The 21072-nt window shown below is 38.9% G+C and overlaps 1 protein-coding gene across 1 annotated transcript in view; it reads left to right on the plus strand.

Moving 5' to 3' along the window:
• Positions 1 to 9150: 9150 nt before the first annotated feature.
• Positions 9151 to 21072, plus strand: part of col2a1b (collagen, type II, alpha 1b) — a 40791-nt gene continuing 28869 nt past the window's right edge. The window contains exons 1-4 of the mRNA XM_077603113.1: positions 9151 to 12457; positions 17238 to 17444; positions 20006 to 20022; positions 20720 to 20752. Coding sequence (XP_077459239.1) covers positions 12367 to 12457; positions 17238 to 17444; positions 20006 to 20022; positions 20720 to 20752 — 348 coding nt within the window. The 5' untranslated portion in view covers positions 9151 to 12366. The remainder of the gene's footprint in view (positions 12458 to 17237; positions 17445 to 20005; positions 20023 to 20719; positions 20753 to 21072) is intronic.

Here is a 21072-nt window from a genome sequence, read left to right on the forward strand (position 1 = left end):
GCCGTGTTGCTGTTTATTGTACTTGATTCTTGCAAGCCCACTCATAAAGAAGGCAAGAAAAATGTATCCTAAATGGATTTTTCTCAAGAACAAGATTTTTGCTGGTTTTTTATTTGACAAATATGATAAGATTTTTGTGCCAGTTTGTAGGAATTGTGGTGAAATGATCATGAATTGTCTGTCTTTCGGATTTATGGGTAATGTCTGATGTCCAGCGGCTGCGTAAGAACTCTTCTGATGCATCTCCAAAATCAACACAGATCAAGATGGAGTTCAGTTATGATTGAGAAGCAGCAGATTCAGAGGGATTTGTTTCCTCTCTAAAGCTTTAAATCTTTTTTTTTACCCTCAAAAGAGCAAAAGTGTTTTGTTTTGTCTGAGCTTCTGATTGTCTGCTTACCCAATCTTGGTGTAAAATGCCAACATTCCTTTTACAGGCAGCTTGATTAAAGTTGGGAAATGGTCCAGGAAGATGACAGACTTGACACATTTGATAATATTTAGAGGACTCTTCAGAAGATAATGTGCTGGTTTTCAAGAAATTGAAATTTATCTGGTGGTTTCTTTATTCAGACCATTTCCATACATGTCAACCTGGGCCAATTCCTCCCCTTATTAATGATTGCAATTCCCCTTATTAAGCGATTTAAAAAAAAAAAAAAAAAAAAATAGAAATGCAAAGCGGTACATATTTACTCACATAGGGCGCACTTAAAAGTCTAAAAGTTTCTCCAAAGTGATTTCTCCAATCAGTAGGCACTAAATTCAGGATTCTGCAGATGTCGCTGACAGATTGACTGTCTGGGTACATTGCTTGCTACTATTTGACAGCATTTAATTCTGCTATGGAAACTGTTAAACGGCGCTAATTCTAGCATGTAACAGCATTGAATCTGTACCTTGTCCCAGACCGGTAGCTGGTATTAACACAGGCTTTTTTTCTGTTTCCTAAAAAGCTGTTCCTGTTTGCACTAGTGACGATCCACACCTTGAACTACCTTGGGCACGGCGTCATTCGCAGTCCACGATCAAAAGATCTTCCAAACGGTATGTATAGAGGGTTCTCTGTAATGAAAATGTACACAAGGTCGATCCAACTTTTGACGGATATATTGAAAATGTACATGAGATACAGTACTGTAGCCATAAGAAAACCTAAGACATTCCAAGAGCGACCTTTTTCACAAATATGCTTTTTTGTAATAATCCCCATGACACAAACATTATAGTTTGTACTCTTAGGCAATGGATTCATACCTGCTGCAACTCTTTTGGTGAGAAATCTTTCAAATTTGGATCAGAATTTGGGTCAAATTTCCACATGCAACACTGGTAGTGAAATTGGGTAAACTCGTCTTTTATCATTTAATTCTATAACTATGACTTCAATCAAAATATGTAGGTGTACGCAGTATCTCTTGATTCCAAACAGGATTAGATTAGACTAGATTAGATTAGATTCGGAAAATTTCACAGTAGCAAGAGGGTGAGAATACAGACACAGCAAAAGACATTTTTAGATATAATTACATAGGTAATCTACTAATAATGAATCTACTAATCAACAGAAAAAATGTAAAGCCTTTCTAAAGGTTGATCCTTCCAAAAGTAAAAATAAATTGCCAGTTCCTTCTGGATGCAGCAAAATTATCAGTCTTATTAGTATTGATTATCATTACCTACATTTAAATTAATGGGGGGGACTTAACATTTTTTTTTCCTGGGCTAACAATGCTACATTTTTATTCTTTTTTTACATATTAATATAGTGTATAAGTGTAAATATAATCAAGAAATCATGAATGGCAACCCCAAAATTTAGTTTAAATGATATTGGTGGCTCTGCCTTCTTACAGCTTTACATTTGCTCTGCGATATTGTTTCATTCCTGATTCATTTTGTTTAATGGTCCACCATAATCAGCTTAGCGGATTGCTATTTTTCCCCTAACAAAGCCGCTGCTGCATTTCTGCCACCAGGGGGCTCCTTTTGGACCGGACCCTGACAGTGTACAGTACAAGTGAATAGCCACTCTGTTTACAAACGCACTTTCCCAAGCATCATTCGCCACCGCGTCTCCGAAAACGACCATGAATCGAGGCCTCTCTCACTTGTGCACACACTCGTCGCAGTGTACCAAAATATAATTTTCTCTATTTCCAGCCGACGCACGACTCTGTCAAAGATTCATATTCATGAAGGTGTACGAACAGCTCCAACCGCAAGTCAAATATGCCGGGATGTGTTTAGTCTTTAACCATATAGCGCCATCTCCGCCATACGTGCTGCACGTTAGGACGGCGGCTCCCAAACACTGCTCTTTTGTCCAGACATGCTAGTTTTCCAAAATGGCCCAGTGACCTGTTTATTGTCGTTTAAAATCCTCCTAGCGTTCCACTGGATTACGGCTTGTTGTGGAGCTCCTGTGAGGTAAAAATAGTGTTTTCTCTGAGAAAAGTGTGGGAATTGCAGGGGGTGTCAGTCTTTAAATCCAATCTTTGAACCTTCATTTGTGGGTTTCCTTAGATACACACAGAATATAAAGTTTTAGGGATCTCCTGATCACATACATTTGAGAATCTGTCGATTCTATAACCAGGAAATTCTAGTAATTAAATACAAAAAAATATTATAAAAGTTTTTTGTCCACCCAATTTAAACAGAGCTACTCAACATTACAATCATTTAACAGGGTGATTTTAACATAGCAAAAAAAATCCCTTATTTCAGTTGTGCAGCACCAAAATAAGGTTGCAAACTAATAGTTTTAACAATGTATTTCACATAAATGAACTAATACAGTGAATCAACTTGGTCCAACCAATTGAGCTATTTTTGCTGTGATTTGTTAGACATTTACTTCTTTTTTTACTGCACGGTTTGTTAAAAGACAATGGTGGACATTTCCCTCTAAGGTCTTTAAGTTATTGGTTTTGAAAAGTTTTCCGGTCAGTCCCACTCTCCTTTAAGACCCCAGGAGCCTGCACACTCACTATGGGTGACTCAGCAAACAAATCTGTCATCACTTCTCTCCTGCCAGCTTTAAAATCACAGAATTTTACCTTCCTCTTCCCTCCTCATGGTTCCATCGCTGCCAGGACCCCCAGTCAAATTCAATGGGACGCCTCTCACTGTCATTTGAATTGAATAGAATTTAATGCTTTTATTGTCATAATACAAGTATTATGAGATTTAAAGCTTCACCACAAAGTGCACAAAAAAACAACGAACAAAGTGACAAATAAATAATCAATAAATAAGTAGTCAACAACATAAATAAGTAGGGAAGTGCACCAATCACAACAACAAACAAATAAACAGATAAATAATCAATAAATAATAATAAAAATAAATAAGTAATGAATAAATAAGTAGTCATCCTAATAGATTAGTAGTCAACAGAGATAAGCAGTCCACATAGATAAGTCGTCCATGTAGATAAGCAGGCTACATAGATAAGCAGTGCACATAGATAAGCAGTCCACATAGATAAGCAATCCACATAGATGAGCAGTCGTCATAGATAAGCAGTCGTCGTAGATAAGCAGTCCACGTAGATAAGCAGTCCTCGTAGATGAGCAGTCCACATAGATGAACAGTCCTCGTAGATAAGCAGTCCACGTAGATAAGCAGTCCACGTAGATAAGCAGTCCACGTAGATGAGCAGTCCACGTAGATAAGCAGTCCACGTAGATAAGCAGTCCACGTAGATAAGCAGTCCACGTAGATAAGCAGTCCACATAGAAAAATGATGCGATCAGGCCCGATTTCTGATTGGGAATCCTTACTTCCTCGTCCTTATGCATGCTTGCTGTTACCCATATAGCATTCAATTAGCCTAGCATACATGTTTTGGGGATGTGGGAGTTAACTGGAGTACCTGGACAAAACCCACACAACCCTAGGGAGAACATGCAAACTCCACAGACTGATAACTGACCAGGGATGGAATTCATGACCCAGAACCGCTTGGCCGCAGAGTATAAAAACACTAATATGACCAAAAAAACTATTTTATCTAGCATCCTTCTCCTGTTTTCTTTTGTTTCTGGGCAGAAAGAAACATGCTCCTTTTGAGCAGCTGAATCAATCCAACGCTTACTTGATCGCTTACTCACTCCATCCATCACGGATACAAACAGCCAACATATGCTTAGTCATGCCCATGGACACTCTCACACATACAAGACAGCAGACTTCCCCAAATAAAGCATTCCTCGCACCCAAACGAGATTCCTGGCTTTTTCCTCGGCTCGCTGCCCTTTTGGACAAGTCGAGTGGAGCGGCATGCAAAATACGTTTGTTTCTAAAGTGAAGGTATGACATCACCGTGTCTTCCGCTACTGATGGATGTTCCGTCCTACAGAGCGGCCATCTTGGAAGGGCATCTTGTTCGGCATGTTCTAAAATGGTTGCGTTTGCGTTCAAATTTTGGTAAACCAACCCTGATCCCAGCTGAGTCCTTCCCATGTGCTGTTTACATGTTCTCCCCGGGCTTGTGTGGGTTTTCTCTGGATACTCTGCTTTCCTCCCACATCCCCAATTTTTAAAAAAAAATTTAAATTATATTTTAAGTCCATAAAAATGTGAAAATCCACCCTGAAACTCGTAACCAGAAGCCACTCTTGCTACTTGGACTCAGCACTTTTTTAATAGGGGTGACCCTACTTTGCGGTTTTTCGATTATCGCCGCCATGTCTGGTCCACATTAACCGCGATATTCGAGGGATTACTGAAGTTTACGCCCTCCCGTCGCCGTGGTTACGCCGAAAGCCATCCGTATAGGCCTTTATCTTCTGAGGAGATCCCCCCGGGGCGGTTGCTCATTCTTTTCAGCCGCAAGCTAGTAAGCCTTGCAGGAATGTCAGTCAATCACGGCCCCCCGAGTGTGCCAAGTTCGTATTGTGTAAGAAATCAATCGCTCCTTGTGTTTCAGCTTGCAGGTGTGTCAGAAAATCATATCTATACACCGCAAATTTTCTTTTCGAGGCACCCCATGCTTGCCCTTCAAATTGTGGAATCCAACTTTCCAGGTAGAATAACAACAACATTGTTGTTCTAGACCCGTTTTGGAATCTCGGGGACTTAGAGAATTATGTTTCTCAGTCACAAGGGGTAATCTTTCAAATGGCTCCAATTAAACTCATTAGAATGGGGGTTGATAAAATGGGTCATAGGTCAAACACTGGCACGAACACAAAAAAGCAACTTCTGGAATACAGTACGAAAAAGGTTTAATATTTATTCGTTCGTTCATTTTCTGCACAAAGGGTCGCGGGGGGTGCTGGAGCCTCTCCCAGATGAGTTCAGGGACAAGGCAGGGGAACACCCTGAATTGGTGGCCAGCCAATCACAAGGCATGAGGACATTAAGGACAACCAATCATTGCTAGGGGCAATTTAGAGTGTCGAACCAGCCTACTGTGCATGTGAGAGGAAACCGGGCTAACCAGGGAAAACCCACGTAAGCCCGGGGAGAACATGCAAACTCCACATGGGAAATTCCAGATCCGGGATCGAACCCTTGATCTCAGAAATGTGATGCCGACACGATGACCAGCCGCCAATATTAAATCATTTTATGGTATTTGCTGGTTCTAAAGTTTATGATTTCAAACATGGCGTTTGGGGGTAACTGCTGATCTCCAAATTATGAAGTATGAAGGGGCGCTCTCATGATGATGAACCACTAGTTTGGCCACGCCAGGGCGGAGGTGCTCTAACTTTGGCATCTCAGGAATTTTATAGAGAATGTAGCCTCTCAAATTATCCCCTATGCCCCGCCTGCCCCCCTCCATCCTTCCTTCCTCCCATCCTCCCCCTTTTTGAAAAAATGTGAGACTCATCAATGGGCTTTTTGAGTCGATGTTTGGTTATAAACAGGGTTTGAAGAAGTGGTGGCGCTGGAGCTTGTTGATGGTGGCTTATGTCCAAAAGCCATGGCAGTAAGAGAAGAAGAAAATGGTGGCCATGGATGGAATGACATCAAAGTGTTCAAAAAGTGGGGAGATTAGAGGGTCTGTGGGCATTAGTTTGGGGGTCCAAAAATCACATGTGCATGGAGGGTAAGGTGGAAGTTGATCCGCTGTGAGTGTGTGGTGTTCTAAAGTCAAACTCCTTCTTCTCCAATCCAGTGACACAATGAAGGTCTGTGTGGTGAACCTGTGGAATGCTGGGAAATGGCAGGGCGGGGAAATGGAGGAGGATGCGTTTAAGGCAAAACTGCAAGAGAGATGACAATGACCAAGACAGGTAAGTCAATTAGCTCATAATGCTAGAAGATGAATGAGGCTATTGTTGTCCTAATTGTGGTCAAAATCAGATATACTACATATTAGGTGCCATTTCTTAATTTTTCTTTTTGGGTCGTAATAAAATTTATATTTCGTTAGGGACTGTAAGCATAGCTACTTTTTTTACAGAGCGTTATACATAATATTAGAAACGCAGTAGTTTGAGCCACAGGCTCATTTCTTCCAAGAAAAGCTCAAGAAATAATATTTATCCAAATTTGAAGCTTTCTAGGTCCTCATTTTTTTCCCCGAACGTCAAGGGCTTCATTCAGCAATTGTTCATCAATCACACTACTAGCTCCACCCACTAGCCCCGCCCACTAGCTCCACCCAAAATAATTTCAGAAGCAATAAATGTCCAATAAACCCCAACCAAAACAGCTCAATTTATGGCATTGGGTGACCAAGTTTACACGCTGTATAATTTTATTTATGTAGAGTACGTTGTTTAAACAATTTGTTTTACTGCTGCACAACGGATTTGTTAAAAAAGGGACTTTTGATTTTTGGGGTTTTTGTGTGTGTTAAAAATAGACTTGTGTTTATCATGGTGCGAAATCCCTATTCAAATTGGATGGACCATAGACATTTGAATATAGTACTTAATACATTTCCTGGGTATCCAAGCAATTAAAAGCCAATCTGATATATTTTCACATTTAAGTCCGCGCACAACGATGTATTCTTTCCCTTTGGTGTTCATGGGAGAAAGTGATTCCAGATGGTTTAGTTAAGAACTGGAGGTGAGGAAATCCTTCCCGGTGGACGAGCGAGACAGCTCACACACCCGGTCGGTGCAATGTTGCCTTTCTGGTCCAGAACCCAGGTGACCAGATTGGCTAAAATACGGTCTGTTTATCATCAGCTTCAAGGTAGCCTCACTTCTTTGGCGATGTAATTTCGCTTCAAGCACTCAATCAGATTCCACCGTGTCTGTTTTCCGCCCAAAATGATAGTTTAGCTTTACTCTTTCCATCTTGCTTCCTTATATTTGTCCCCTAAATAGTTTTTTTGGTATCATCAATGTCCATCCATCCACCTACTGTCCATATCGCTTACCCTTACGGATTTGTAGCTCTTAAACAAACATTTCTGGACTTATAACTACTTTAAAAAGTGCTAGCACTGCATCTTCTGGACTATAAGTCACACTTTTTATTATAGTTTGCCTGAGTTTTAGACAAATACTCAAGTGTAACTTGTGCTTTTTTTCCCTCGGTGACCACCGAAAGCCTGTAACTTTGTTTTTGTTTTTTTAGGGTATAGTTTTTTGAAAAACTGTTATATTAACAGATGCATTTTTTAGCCTAGGGTTAGATTGAGAGATTTATCTTCGTTGTGTATTCTTTGGCCGGTGCGACTTATACTCAGGTGCGATGGAAAAAATACGGTCGATGCTAATAAATACTTGACAATAAGCAATATCTGGAGCCTACAAAATGTAGTTTTCGACATTCTGCTTCCACTCTGGATACATCTGCTTTGTCTATTAGCATGTCCGTCGGCCAGCAGACTTTTGCAGTAGGTCCAGTTTTTTGGACCTGAAAAGGTATTTGTTTCAGTCAGGCTGTCTGGTTTCTTGCTCTCAATCGCAATACATCAACACTGAACATTGTCGTCTATCGGAAAAAGATCAGATATAGATAGCATCGTGAATCTTAAATGTTTTGGACATTTAGGTTGGAAAATCATTTTGTGTGGGTAGTTTACAGTCGTATCAAACCTTGGTTTTTGTGATGGTGGCATGAAAGCAATTGGATTAGAGCAGGGGTTTCAGACTCTGATTGGTTCGCAGGCCGCGCTAACGTCAACTCGATTTCATGTGGGCCAGACCATTTTAGATATGATATTTAGATTTTTTTTTATAAATGGATTAAAAAAACTGGATTAAAAGCCCTGAATATTCAGGTTTTTTAATAGATCTAAAACAATGTTTATTTTAAATATTAAAGGTGACTTGGTAGATGAGTGGTTAGCACGTGGCCCTCGCAGTTCTGAGATGGAGGGTTCGCTGGCATAGGCTCCAGCACCCCCGCCTACCCTTGTGAGGTGGTACGGATAGTGAATGAATAAATCCATAAATCCTAGAACATTGCTTTTTTTCCGATGATGAAAATGGATGTTCTGGCTGAAAGGTGGAAGCCAAAGTGACACTTTGGTGCAGCAGAAGCTGGGCGGAATAGCGCTAGCCTTGTGTTCGATGCCCGCTGCCTTCGGTAAACATGACGGGACCGCCGTGTTGACTCTGCGTTCCGCGAGCCAGACGGGCGTGTGTCTTGACTACGCGGCAGGTACACATAGACGTCCTTTCTGACGTACATATCCTTTCATCCACGTGTCTGCATTCGGGTTAGCGTCGGAAGCATTTCCATCTGGGCGGCACGTTAGCGCATTTTAGTTCCATCTTCACATCCGGCGCGAAATGGGATCACCATCAACGCATCGCTTGTGTGTACGTACAATTAACCCAGCAATGGTTTTGAAAGCCTCGCTCCCATGGCGGTCTTTTGCATTAATAAGGCATCATTTGTTTTTGGGTGGCTTTTGAGCATTTATTTAGCCTGGATGGATACACATTAGCATGCCGGTTCCCAGCTTTTGCTGTACGCTGTGTCAATAAACATCGCAGTTCATGAGACAAGAGACGTGTTATTTGGGACTTATGTAAGGTGAGAAATGGAATACATTCCTTAAGAATTGAAGGGTTAAAATGACGGATAGGCATATTTTTACTGAATAAAAAATGTTTTTTCTTCAGAAAAAAACGGCAAAAACCAAAAGTGTATTTGGTTTCTTGCACTGGTTTAACTAACATTTAATCACAGTGATTTTTAGTAATAATCACTGTCCCTGAAATTAGCAACGTTATTGCTACTATCGGCAGCCCACCAGAAATTAGCCATCGACGTCATCACTTTTTGTTACCCAGCTTCCGTTAAAATGATAACCCGTACGTGTGCATCTTACTTTTATCCCACACATCTCCATTTTGCCATCCATCGCTCCCCGCGTTCCAGCTTTCCCGCCCACTTTACCTCTCGTTTCATAATTCCTGCAAGTGTAGCATCATCCCCCTTTTTTCTTCTTTTCTCCCATCATTTCACTGCTGATTATTTTTCCAGACTTTGTTCCTAAACAGCCTCAGACAAAGATACTTTCCCACATTTTTGAACACTCACTTGACCCTGTCAAATTCCTGTAATCGCGATGCTACTTAAGTTGAGCTATGTCCTCCAAAAATTAGCTTTGAGTCATGATAAATATTTATATATTAAGTGTGTGAATGTGTCACAATTGGGAGAATTTTTCACTGGCCAATAAAGAGCAGCATTCACTTTTGGGCCTTAAATAATCGGTCAGAGAGGGTTTTAGAAGTCCAAATAATATTAAATAGACCCCATAAAAACTCTTAAACGTTCTTGAGTTAACCTTGGAATTCTCACTAGTATCAAACAACAACAATGACACAATAATGGCACGTGCCAAAGAAATAAACTGTGAGTAAAGTGTAATGTGTGATTAGAAAGTCCTACACATGATGTTTGTGGTTGTTTTTATTTTTTATTTTTTTTATAAACACACCCAAAGATCTAACAAGTGATCTTTGGTTTTTGAATTGCATACCAAAAGCCCCCCCTATGCTGAAACCAGATTGTAGAGCAGACCGCCTCCAAAGCTGATATTAGGTCTTGCAGTCTTTCAATGTGTAATTGGTAGCTTAGTAAACATTTGACTTTGATCGCAAAGCTCTTGGCTTTATGGGACCTCCGCACAAGTGCAACAATTATAAGTTTCGGTTACATAGTCAAACAGACGGCAGCATGCTGACTTTGTGGGTAGAAGGGGTACCTCATATTGCTCAAATTTGGGGGTTGAATACTGTCTTGGCGGCTGAGTGGTTAGCGCCTCGGCTTCACAGTTGTGGGCTGAGCATTCGATCCCAGGTCTGCACCTCCCCACAACCCTTGTGATGATTAGCGTTATGGAAAATGAAGAAATCCTGCCTTGTTTCTGACTAACTTGGTCCACATGGGTGCAAGTTTTGGTTCCAACTGATCCAGCACGGACTCTTTAACCAATGCGGTTTCTTCTGAAACAAGCAACACCTGAGTGAGACTCAATTGATTGCACTTTAAAGACGTCAAATTGTTGAAAATGTCTCCCGTTGGTCGGTTGGAATGAAAACCTGCACCCGCTTCGGCCCTTTAGGACCAGTTTGGACACGTCTCAAACCGTTCTTTGCATGTTCGTGGTCTCCTGACTTCTTGAGGATTACGTAAAGTAAAGTGTATTAAATTGTTCCTGGCATTAGAAGTCACCTTTCCTCCAAGTGTGGTGCTTATGAGACTGGCAGGTGTTTATGACAGGATATGTTAATAATTGTCGAATTCAATTTATGTAGGAACTCGATTAATGACCCTCCAAAATATACGAAAGTTCCCTGAAAATAGACTCAGCTGGCTAATAAAGCGAACGAGGTTGGCAAAGGTCAACGGTCAAAGGTCACAACCTGCTTTGGCTCAGTTTAAACTTTCTCCCGCGTGATTTTATATTTAGAAACAAGACAGTTTTGTGGGTATACTGCAGGAATGGCATTTTTTTTTCTTATAAATGGGTGATTTCAATGAAGCAGAAAATAACATTACAAATCCCTTTTTGCCGGAACAAAATGGCGTTGTACACAAATTGTTTAACCAAAGTATCTTGCATAAATAAACATATGCAGCGATTAAACCTGGTCACCCAATGCAAACAAATGAGATATTTTAGTTGGGATTTATTTACTTTTTTACTGCAAGGATTGTTTCCATAGTGTTAATATAGAGACATATTATAAAATATGCTGTACTGCTATAGATGTTTGGATTATGGATCATTTTGTTACTTGTTAGCTTAACTCATTAACTGCCATTAGCAAGTGATCTTATTTCACTCCCATTGACGGCGAGAGGCGTCCAATCCAATTTGATTGGGAGTCAAAATCGATTGGGCATCTTTTGCCAATAATGGCAGCTGATGAGTTAATGCCTAAAAATGTAAATAATTAAATTTGAAGAAAAACGACAACTTTTTTAACCAATTCCGATTCTTCGATAATGATTTCAAAGAAATTCTGATCTGATTTTTGATTGGGGAAACCCCTAGTTAAATGTATTCATTCATTTTCTGAACTGCTTGCCCTCATAAGGGTCGCGGGGGTGCTGGAGCCTATCTCAACAAATTACGGGCCAATCACAGTCGTTAAATGTATTCTTTTCCAAATCATTTAGGTGTCATATGTCCTGACAAGAGCAATTTAGCAATACTTGGCGCAAATGAGATTTTCATAAATGATTGCGGTCCAGCGTAAACCGCCCAAAAATATGTTTGCTTTTGAATCAACCTGTTGAGGCAAACGCATCGGTATTTTTAAGTCAGCCTCGGGGTGCGATCAGATGCCTTTTTATGTCGTGTTCCACGTGAAGTGGCATTTTCAGAACTTTTTTTAAAAGCTCGCCGTGCCGTTTTGGGGTGATTTGTGTGTTTTTTTTTTTCAACATAACACCTGCTGGCAGTGCATTGAGGTCACGACAGCAAAAAAAAAAGTGGAAATCTTTCTATGAACCCTGCAGGAAGGAAAGGGGGGGAGGGACGCAAAGTTGGGAAGAAAGTTATTTTTTTGGGTAGAGGGGCTTCAGTGGCAGCACGTGGGGAAAGGAGTGGTCTAGAACTGATTTGGAGGGGGGCTCTGGGAGACAGAATGGGAGGGAAAGTGGACTCAAATTTCACCCTCACTTGGGGGTAAAGGGGCCGGACTCATATTTGGGAATATACGAAGATTCATTGAAGGCAACGGGGACATAAAACTACCGCTCGTGGCCCTCAACGCGGTCGGTGCTGAGCTGGTTGCTACCTGCAGGTCCGAGTCCTGCCCGCTGGATTTCCCCCCCTCATCCCCTGGTCGCCGCCGCTGGCTGGGCAAGGGTGACCGTCGAGTGGTGTTGAAATTACAAGGAGATCGCACGCACTCTAGAGAATCTATTCGGGCAAGAAGTTGTTTTTTTCCAGGGCCACTGCGTGTCTAATATTTAGACATGGTCGGCTTCCTGGATTCAAGGACTCTACTGCTACTGGCAGCCGCACACGTGTGCTTATTAGCCGTTGTCACATGTCAGGACAACAACCGTAAGTGCGCTTTTATGGTTTTGGGTCAGGCTGATTGAGAGGTTTTGATCGACTTGGGTGATGGGACGCGCGAGTTGGAAAAGTCTGGAGAAGCAGGTGTTGTTGTGAGGACCTTCTGGTTTATAAGGATGGTGGTTGTTGGTGTGTATTGCGGTCCCTGGTGGAATAATAATAACAATTATTATTATTATTTAAGTCATATTGGATGAGGAACTAGTGCTAAAAGTTTATAAGTCCATCATTTTTACTCTCTTTCCTTCCTCCTCATAAGATGAAAACCTGTTTGGCTGTTATGGTTTTGCTTTTAACTGTTAATGTACTTAATATAAAGGCAGCACAGGATTAAATAGTCATAAAAAAAACTTTTTCCTCCCCCCAGAGCCTTAACTATCTTTTTATTTCATGTATAGTTGCCCCTAGGATATGAAATTTTAAGGGTTTGGAAGATACTTGTGTAGTTAGTAATTATATGCCCACTCATTTTCATTGTATAGTATATTTTAGCTGTTTTTTTAGCTGAATTTATAGAAGTCGTTTCTTAGCAGGCCTCCAGAAATATGGAAAATTGCTTTTTAAATTACGTTTAATTACTTTGCATCAAATTTTGAGGGTAAAACTTTCATTTTGGAGCAGCCTGGAGCTCTTACTAACTTAAAGCCCCAAATTAAAGGGCAATAGTCACGTGTTCAACACCAGGTTTTTAATTGAACATAAAGGTCGATGTCCAATCCATTTGAGCACAGAGGGTTGGCAGCAATCGTCAGTAAAATAATCTAATTTAAGATATTGGATGTCTAGCTCCCCAAGACTATTTACTATTGTAATTTACTTGAATAAAATTCACTCATTCTCGTGATGCTATAGATTTGAACTATTTCTAAACTACATTTTAAAGCAAAGGTTTAAAAATTCAAATTTTAGGTGGGAGGAAATATACTGTACTCATTTTTTTTAGATTTTTAAACAAGCTGGAGATCAAACCACCATAAACCAAGTTTACTAATTCTAATCATCCAATAAGAATGTTTTAAATCCATAACTCATTTACAGCCCTTTCCCAGTTAAAGTGAATTAGACGTATATTGCCGTCCATGGCATCCATTAAGTCATATTTTAATATTGGGATTCACTTTATCATGACTCACTGTTTAAACATTGTTACTCTACTTGAATTTAGGAAGAAAGTCACTTAAATTTGGTGATATTTGAATATTTTATTGAGTCATACCTGTGCTCTCCACTAGAGAGAGCCAATGTCGCATATATTGAGCATCACTGGTCGCCCAAAAAATAAATGAAAGGTGGTCAGGCTGAAAGGCCTTTGGTGAAAAGGTTTCGCATTCCATTACCATCAAAAGGCATCCGGGCCAATCATGGCTTGCCTAATCTTCTCAAGTTCACGTAAAAAATTCAATGCAACCCCTCCATTGGCCATCCCATAAAATGCCCTTTTTGTCATGCAAAGTCAAACGCAAGAGATTTAAGAGCAAAGGATTGTTTCCAAGAATAACGTTCCATAAGCAAGTTTTCCATCTGCTTTAAAGATTACCGGTAGCCATAAAATGTGACAGTCGGTCTGCACGCAAGTAAAAGATGATTGGAAAAAAAATTCAAGACTAGCGCTTTTGTTATCGTCTAGACCGGGACCGAATAAAAGGTGTATTTACATCTAAAAAAAAATGGGAGTAGACGGACGGCAAAATAAAAGAAAAAAAGCCAGTTAGCTCTCAGGTTACCCACACTAAAACACAGACCCCTGTCTTATAATGCAGCCCATTCTTTTCTCGCTATAAACGCGGGTAAGAAAGCTTTTGGCTGGAGATTTCGAGGAAAGTCATTTGAGGAGGCTCGGGTCACTTTTAGTTTGAAGGGGGGGTAAAAAAAGGGGTCCCAGAGTGTAATAAGCTAAGCAGACAGCATAAGATGGAAAACAGCTCGTCAAAATGCACCTGGGAACACTTTATGCTTTTCATTTTTTCCCTCTACCTTTGGCCAGCAGCAGAGAGCGCCAAATATCAGAATATCTTTTTAAAATGAAGCAATCAAAAGGCCATAGAGACCCCCCGACCCCAACCTTGGCATCCAGGTGGGCTGGCATGCTGTGCTTATGAAGGTCGGGAATTGTCCGCCCTACCAGAAAGGCCTCATTCATTCGTTGTGGATACATGGGAGGGGGCGGGGCTTGTTGGTCAACTCCACCTGAGCATTTTTTTCATGACTTAAATATGACTACTGTACTTGGAGGGTGGGGGGTCTTTTTTTTGGATCATTTCACATCTGTGAGTGTATTACAGTGCTACAACGGACTAACTATTGTAAGGGGGAGGGGCCTGGATTTATGTACAGTAGCGGCTTTTGGAGGTATCGGACTAGCGTGCCAAGTTAGCGTCTCTATGCCAAGTCTGTCTCGCCTGTTCGATAAATGTAAAGCAGCCTTGTACAAATTTTTGCACATGTTCTTCATCGCTTGTGATTTCCTGTTCGGCTCCATCTTGCAATGTGTTATCGCCACCCGGTGGTGGTGGCAGGGATTGACTGTTAAATGGGATTTTAGGATTCCACTTGGTTGTTTGGTCGTTTTTGTTGGTCAGTTTGAAAAAGAAGTCAAGAGTTTTTTGCTGTTGTTGCATTTTTAGTTAAATTCCACGTATTTATTTGTGGTCTTTTTCAGGGCAAAGTTGTAAATTTAGTCGGTTACTTTTTTTTGTAATTGTCATCTATTCTTATTAGCGTAATAGGTTTCTTGGAAATGGTGGCAAATGTCTTAAATGCCACTTTTTGGTTTAAATTCATAGTGGAATATACCAATTGAACACATAAAAATCCCCTTTTTAAGAGTAACATTGGCCAGGATATAAATTATTTGGGGTTTAGTCATGCTTTAAGTGTCAAACAAAGTTAAGGTATAAAATGGCCTCTCATAGAAGTGATTGATTGATTTGATTTTGCTGTTTGTTCGATTTTTGTATTAGTTTATTGCTGTTTAAAATATGTTGAGAAATTTGAAACGGCGTATTTAAACATGGGTCAGCAAAAAAATGCAATAAAATGTCATATCAAGAAGATAATATAAAATTCAGTAATAAAATTAGATTATTGCCTGTTAGATTATCCTCAATTGAAAGATCAGATAATATTGTCACTTATGATATAAATATAAAATGACATATTTAATAAAGTAAGGGCTATTTGTCAAAAAGTTTATTATGGAAATCCAATTTTAGATATTTAAACTCAATTTTGGAGTGAACTGATGTAACTCCCTCGTCAAACTAACATTATTATTATGCCACTTTGTGATTTAATTTTTGGAAAGTCCTCTATCCTTTGCAGGTTATAATCATTTATGTTGGGAAAAAAATCTATCCTTCATTTTGAAGATGATTTTTAATATACTACATGTAGGGTTTGAATCAAGGAATTTAATGACAATAGAATATTAACTCTTTGGAGAACACCATAAACATTTTAATTTCACCTAAAATAATAAACATACAAAGCAATTTTTTGGGACAAATTTGTTACCATTTCATACACTTGAATAAAAATCTTTTTTTTTACCAAAACAGCAAATATAAAATTGCGTTTTGATGGAATTTCAAACTCTGATATATTGATCAATTAATTGCTTCACCTTTAATTTTAATTAATTTTAGAAAATGCTATTTTAAAAGTGAAACTTTGTTGATATACTGTATATTCACTACAGATGTAACATTTCAATCATTAGACTCAATGTGTATAAAATGACTATCAAAATATTTATAATTCCAAAATTGGGGACAAACTGACCTCCTAAAACTATTAGCATTTAACTCACTTGCTAGCATTGACTGCGACTGACGTCCAATCCGTTTTAACTAGCGAACTATCGGTGTACGAGTGGTTGACGCATTGGCCCCACAGTTCTGGGATCGAGAGTTCGATCCCAGATGGAGTTTGGGATTGCATGGCTTTTCTCCGGGTATTCCAAAATCCTCCCACATCCCCAAAAATACGCATGCTAGGCTAGCTGATCGGAAACTCTTAAGTTGCCTCTAGCTCACATGTGTCAAAGTTGCGGCCCGGGGGCCAAATCTGTCCCGCCGCATCATTTTGTGCGGCCCGGGTAAGTAAATGATGAGTGCCGACTTTCTGTTTTAGGATCAAATTCAAATGAAAAGTATAGATGTATATTAAATTTCCTGATTTTCCCCCTTTTAAATCAATAATTGTAATTTTTTAATCATTTTTTTCTGTTTTTAGTTCAAAAATCATTTTGTAAAATCTAAAAATATATTTAAAAAAAGCTAAAATAAACATTGTTTTAGATCTATAAAAAACTGAATATTCACGGCTTTTAATCGAGTTCTTTTAATCCATTTATTAAAAAAAATCTAAATATTATATCTAAAATGGTCCGGCCCACATGAAATCGAGTTGACGTTAACGCGGCCCGCGAACCAACCCGAGTCTGACACCCCTGCTCTAGCTATAATTGGTTGTCCATCTCCTTCTTCCCTGTGATTGGCTGACCACCAATTCACGGTGTCTCCCGTCCAGCACCCCCCGCGAGCAACCCTTGTGCGAATTCATGGAAAATGAATGAATGATTGCCTTCCGCCTCTCCTAGTTACAACAATTTGGACGTCCATCACCGTCAATGCCAGGGAAAGACTTAATAATATAAAAATTGCATATTATTTAAACGCCTGCAAGGAATAAACTTTCTTTTAACAACGTTTGCGTCTGCGGAATGTCAATAACATCTTGCACAATCTGACCCATTACCCCGGCACAGAGGACGCCTCCACCTGCTCGCAGGACGGCCAACGCTATAGCGACAAGGACGTGTGGAAACCCGAGCCGTGTCGCATCTGCGTGTGCGACACCGGGACGGTCCTGTGCGACGAAATAGTCTGCGAGGAGCTCCGAGACTGCCCCAAACCCGAAATCCCATTCGGAGAGTGTTGCCCCATCTGCGCCGCTGACCTGGCCACGCCCATTGGTTGTAATTTATTTATCTCCCCGTCCTCTCTATAAATAAATTACCCAAAGCTTGCAGGATCATGACATTTACTTGGAGAAAGTGGCTTTCCACTTTTCTATTTCAGCTTTCCAAGTAAAGACATGATTTCACATTTCACTCTCATGCTTCCCTCGCTAAAAAAATTTTTTTTCCTTGCACACTTTGAAAAAGAAGGAAAAAAAATAACATGAGGCAACGATTAAGTGAAATAGCCAAAGTCAAGGAGAAGCAGCTTGACATTTTTCCTTCATATCCCTTCAATCTTTCTTTACTTTTGTGTGATGTGGGGAGAAAAATGCGGCCGCACGCCCTTGATTTTTATGAATGAGTTTTATATTTTGGGGAAAAAAGAAGTCCCTGGGGAAGCATGAGTGAAATCAAGTGCCTGCCTGCTGATTAAATCTGAAGCTGTTTTCTTTTTGCGTGTTAACATACTGTCATGGCGGTAAGACTACAGGTGCGGCATAGTTTCTTATCAAATTGCTACCTTTTTCAATATACTTTTTTTTTTTTTAACACAAGGCAATCTAATTTTTCTATTTTCACTGTCTAAGGAAAACTGCATTTATTCCAATTTATCCCTAGCAGATTCTGCCTAAGGATCCAAATTCAAAGCATTATTTCACAAAATGTCATCACTCGTTATCTTATCACCTAAATTCATCTGCAAATATGCTAATCCTTTTGACCTTTATGACCTTTGGCCCATCACCCCAAAATCTAATCACATTTCATATCATAAATGCATCCATAAGTTTGATCATCATCCCTTTATTCGTTCTTGAGTCATCTTGAATACAAACACAAAGACATACGGAATTTTATACATAAGCTCCGCCTCTTTAGGTGAATTTTGGTCATTTTAGTTGGATTGGATTGGATAACTTTATTCGTCCCGTATTCGGGAAATTTCGTTGTCACAGTAGCAAGAGGGTGAGAATACAGACACAGCAAAATACATTTTAGACATAAATAGATAGGTAATAAGTAAGTTGATAAATAAATACATGAATAAATATATAAATAAATAAGTGTGTTGCTTAAATATATATACACATGCATATACAGATACAAGTGCATACACATATATATATATACATACATACACATACATATATATAAGCACATATACATACATACACATAGATGTACATGCATGCATACGGTAGGTCTTAACACTCAGCCATTTGTTTTGTTAAAGAGCCTGACAGCTGCTGGGAGGAAGGATCTGCGGAAGCGCTCCATTTTGGTTAACAAACCCCATCGGGATTCAAACCTAAATCTTAGCGATGTGAGGCGGACATGAAAACCACCATGATACCATGATTACGATTTTAATTTCATCCCCCCAAAAATACATTGAAAACACAAATCTATTTTTAATGTTTTGATATCCTTATGCTTTTATGATTTCATTTTTCTTTGGACAGTGAAAATGCTTTATTTTCCTTTCTTTTAGGTAAACAAGTGCTTTAATTTTGCTTCCAAATGAGCAATAATTTAATTTTTTCATATGCATGGTGCCTCAAAAAATGTACTCACTTTTTCAATATTTTTTATGGTTATCAAACTTTTAACATCAATTCTTACCACAAATTCTTGTAAGGAAAACCAAGTATATTTAACTCATTAACTAGCCTTGAGGTAAATACATTTCTTTTCACTTTATATTTTTGTTAGCCGCTGTAATATAATGCTTTATATATAGTATTAATAATATTAATTATATTATTTGCCGAATGATTTCATTCAATTGTATTGCATAATTGGAATTAATTGGAGCTAACAATTGACTAGATTAAACCGTAAATTTACAATATCATATAGAGTAATCCCTCGACTATATGGCCGCGATAATCGAAAAACCGCAAAGTAGGGTCACCCCTGTTTTAAATTTTGTTTAAAAAAATTAAAACAATTTTAAAAATTTATAAAATTGTAAAAAAAAAATCCGCAGAAAAAAATCCACGATGTAGTGAAGCTGTGAAAGTTGAACCATGAAATAGCGAGGGATTACTGTACTAGATTTAGATTAAAGTTGAAACGAACATAAGCATATTTTGAATATTTCATTTATTTATGAGTGACAGTACCAAACTTGACATTTTTGAGGGCAAGTAAGTTTTTGGTAATTAAAAAAAGTGTTCACATATGTTGGGTATGATAAGCCAAAATTTTAACATTAGATATAGTACATGATGATATGCAATTTAAATAGAGGCAGCCAGAGTGAGTACATATTTTTTGGGTCACCCTGTATTAAAATGTGCTTTCCACAATCGTCTGTTGCCAGGCAGATTGTACGAAGCATCTGCTTTTTCTGCTTTTAACGCTCTTTAGCTCAAGATGGAGAGTTAGCAACATCCAAATGGGTCGTTAGGGATTTCAAACAATCACATTTAGCTCGTTTTTTCTTTGAAATAGGACGATTTAAAGCCACTTAGCAATATATTCATAGAGAAATTTGAGAGTTGTTTTTTTGCATTTGTTCCATAAACTGTACGCTAACGCTTTCTTTCCTCTCCACTGCCTCGTCACAGGAACACCTGGAGCTAAGGTGAGTTTTTTGTGTGTAAAGAATGTCTTTTCTTTGCTTTTAAACCTGCTGCTATAAGGATTCAAATATTAGAGGCAGTTGTTTCTTTTTTTAAATCAGGAAATGCTATGTTTACGGGTTCAGTGAAGCTATAAGAAATGTATATTTTAATATTTTAATTGGCAGATAATGCAAAGAAAAATGGAATGTATATACAGTAATCCCTCAAATATCGTGGCCTCAACTTTCGCGGTTTCACGACATCAGATTTTTTTATTACATTATTTTTTTGTAAGTTCATAAAAATATGAAAATTCACGCTGAAACTCACAAGTGGAAGCCCCTCCCCTACATATATATATTATTTTATTATTTTTTTTAAATAGGGGTGACCCTACTTCGCGGTTTTTCGTTTATCGCGGCCATGTCTGGTCTACATTAACCGCGATAATCGAGGGATTACTGTATAAGGACTTCAATGTAGTCATATCTGGTCAAGTATATTCTATTTAGGATCAGTTTTATGATCATTTTTTTAAGAATGTTTTATGTATAATCATCCTTTATGTAACTGACAATACTGTAAAGTTCTGCTAAACATATGCCAACCTTAATATACTATTGATTTTTATAGTAAACCCCACATGACTAAGACACTATTATATCATTTATATGTATTAATGTTCCTTTTATTTTGGGGGGGTTGTTTCTCACACAGGGCCAGAAAGGGGAACCCGGAGATATTACAGATGTAAGTCAACACCATACAATATTATAAAGTTTAAGATCAGATTGTAGAGTGTGTTTTTTGTGAACTAGAAAGGGTTAAATGTGACCCCGAAAGGTTTGTGTAAACGGGGGCCAGATGGGAATACTATGCAGTGGCATATAAAAACGGAATTGTTTATCCTATCTTTGGTTTTAAACGTTTGCCCTTAACCAGTGTGCTTTGATGAAGGGGGCGGGGCTTAAGCACCCCACTGTAAAAACCTATTAAAGCTCTCCTCAGGAAATTTAAAAGATTTATTTGTGTGGCGCTGTTAGACTTTTAGTCTTGGACAACGATCGGAT

This window comes from Stigmatopora argus, chromosome 6, assembly GCF_051989625.1.
Source record: "Stigmatopora argus isolate UIUO_Sarg chromosome 6, RoL_Sarg_1.0, whole genome shotgun sequence".
Classification (NCBI taxonomy): Eukaryota; Metazoa; Chordata; class Actinopteri; order Syngnathiformes; family Syngnathidae; genus Stigmatopora; species Stigmatopora argus.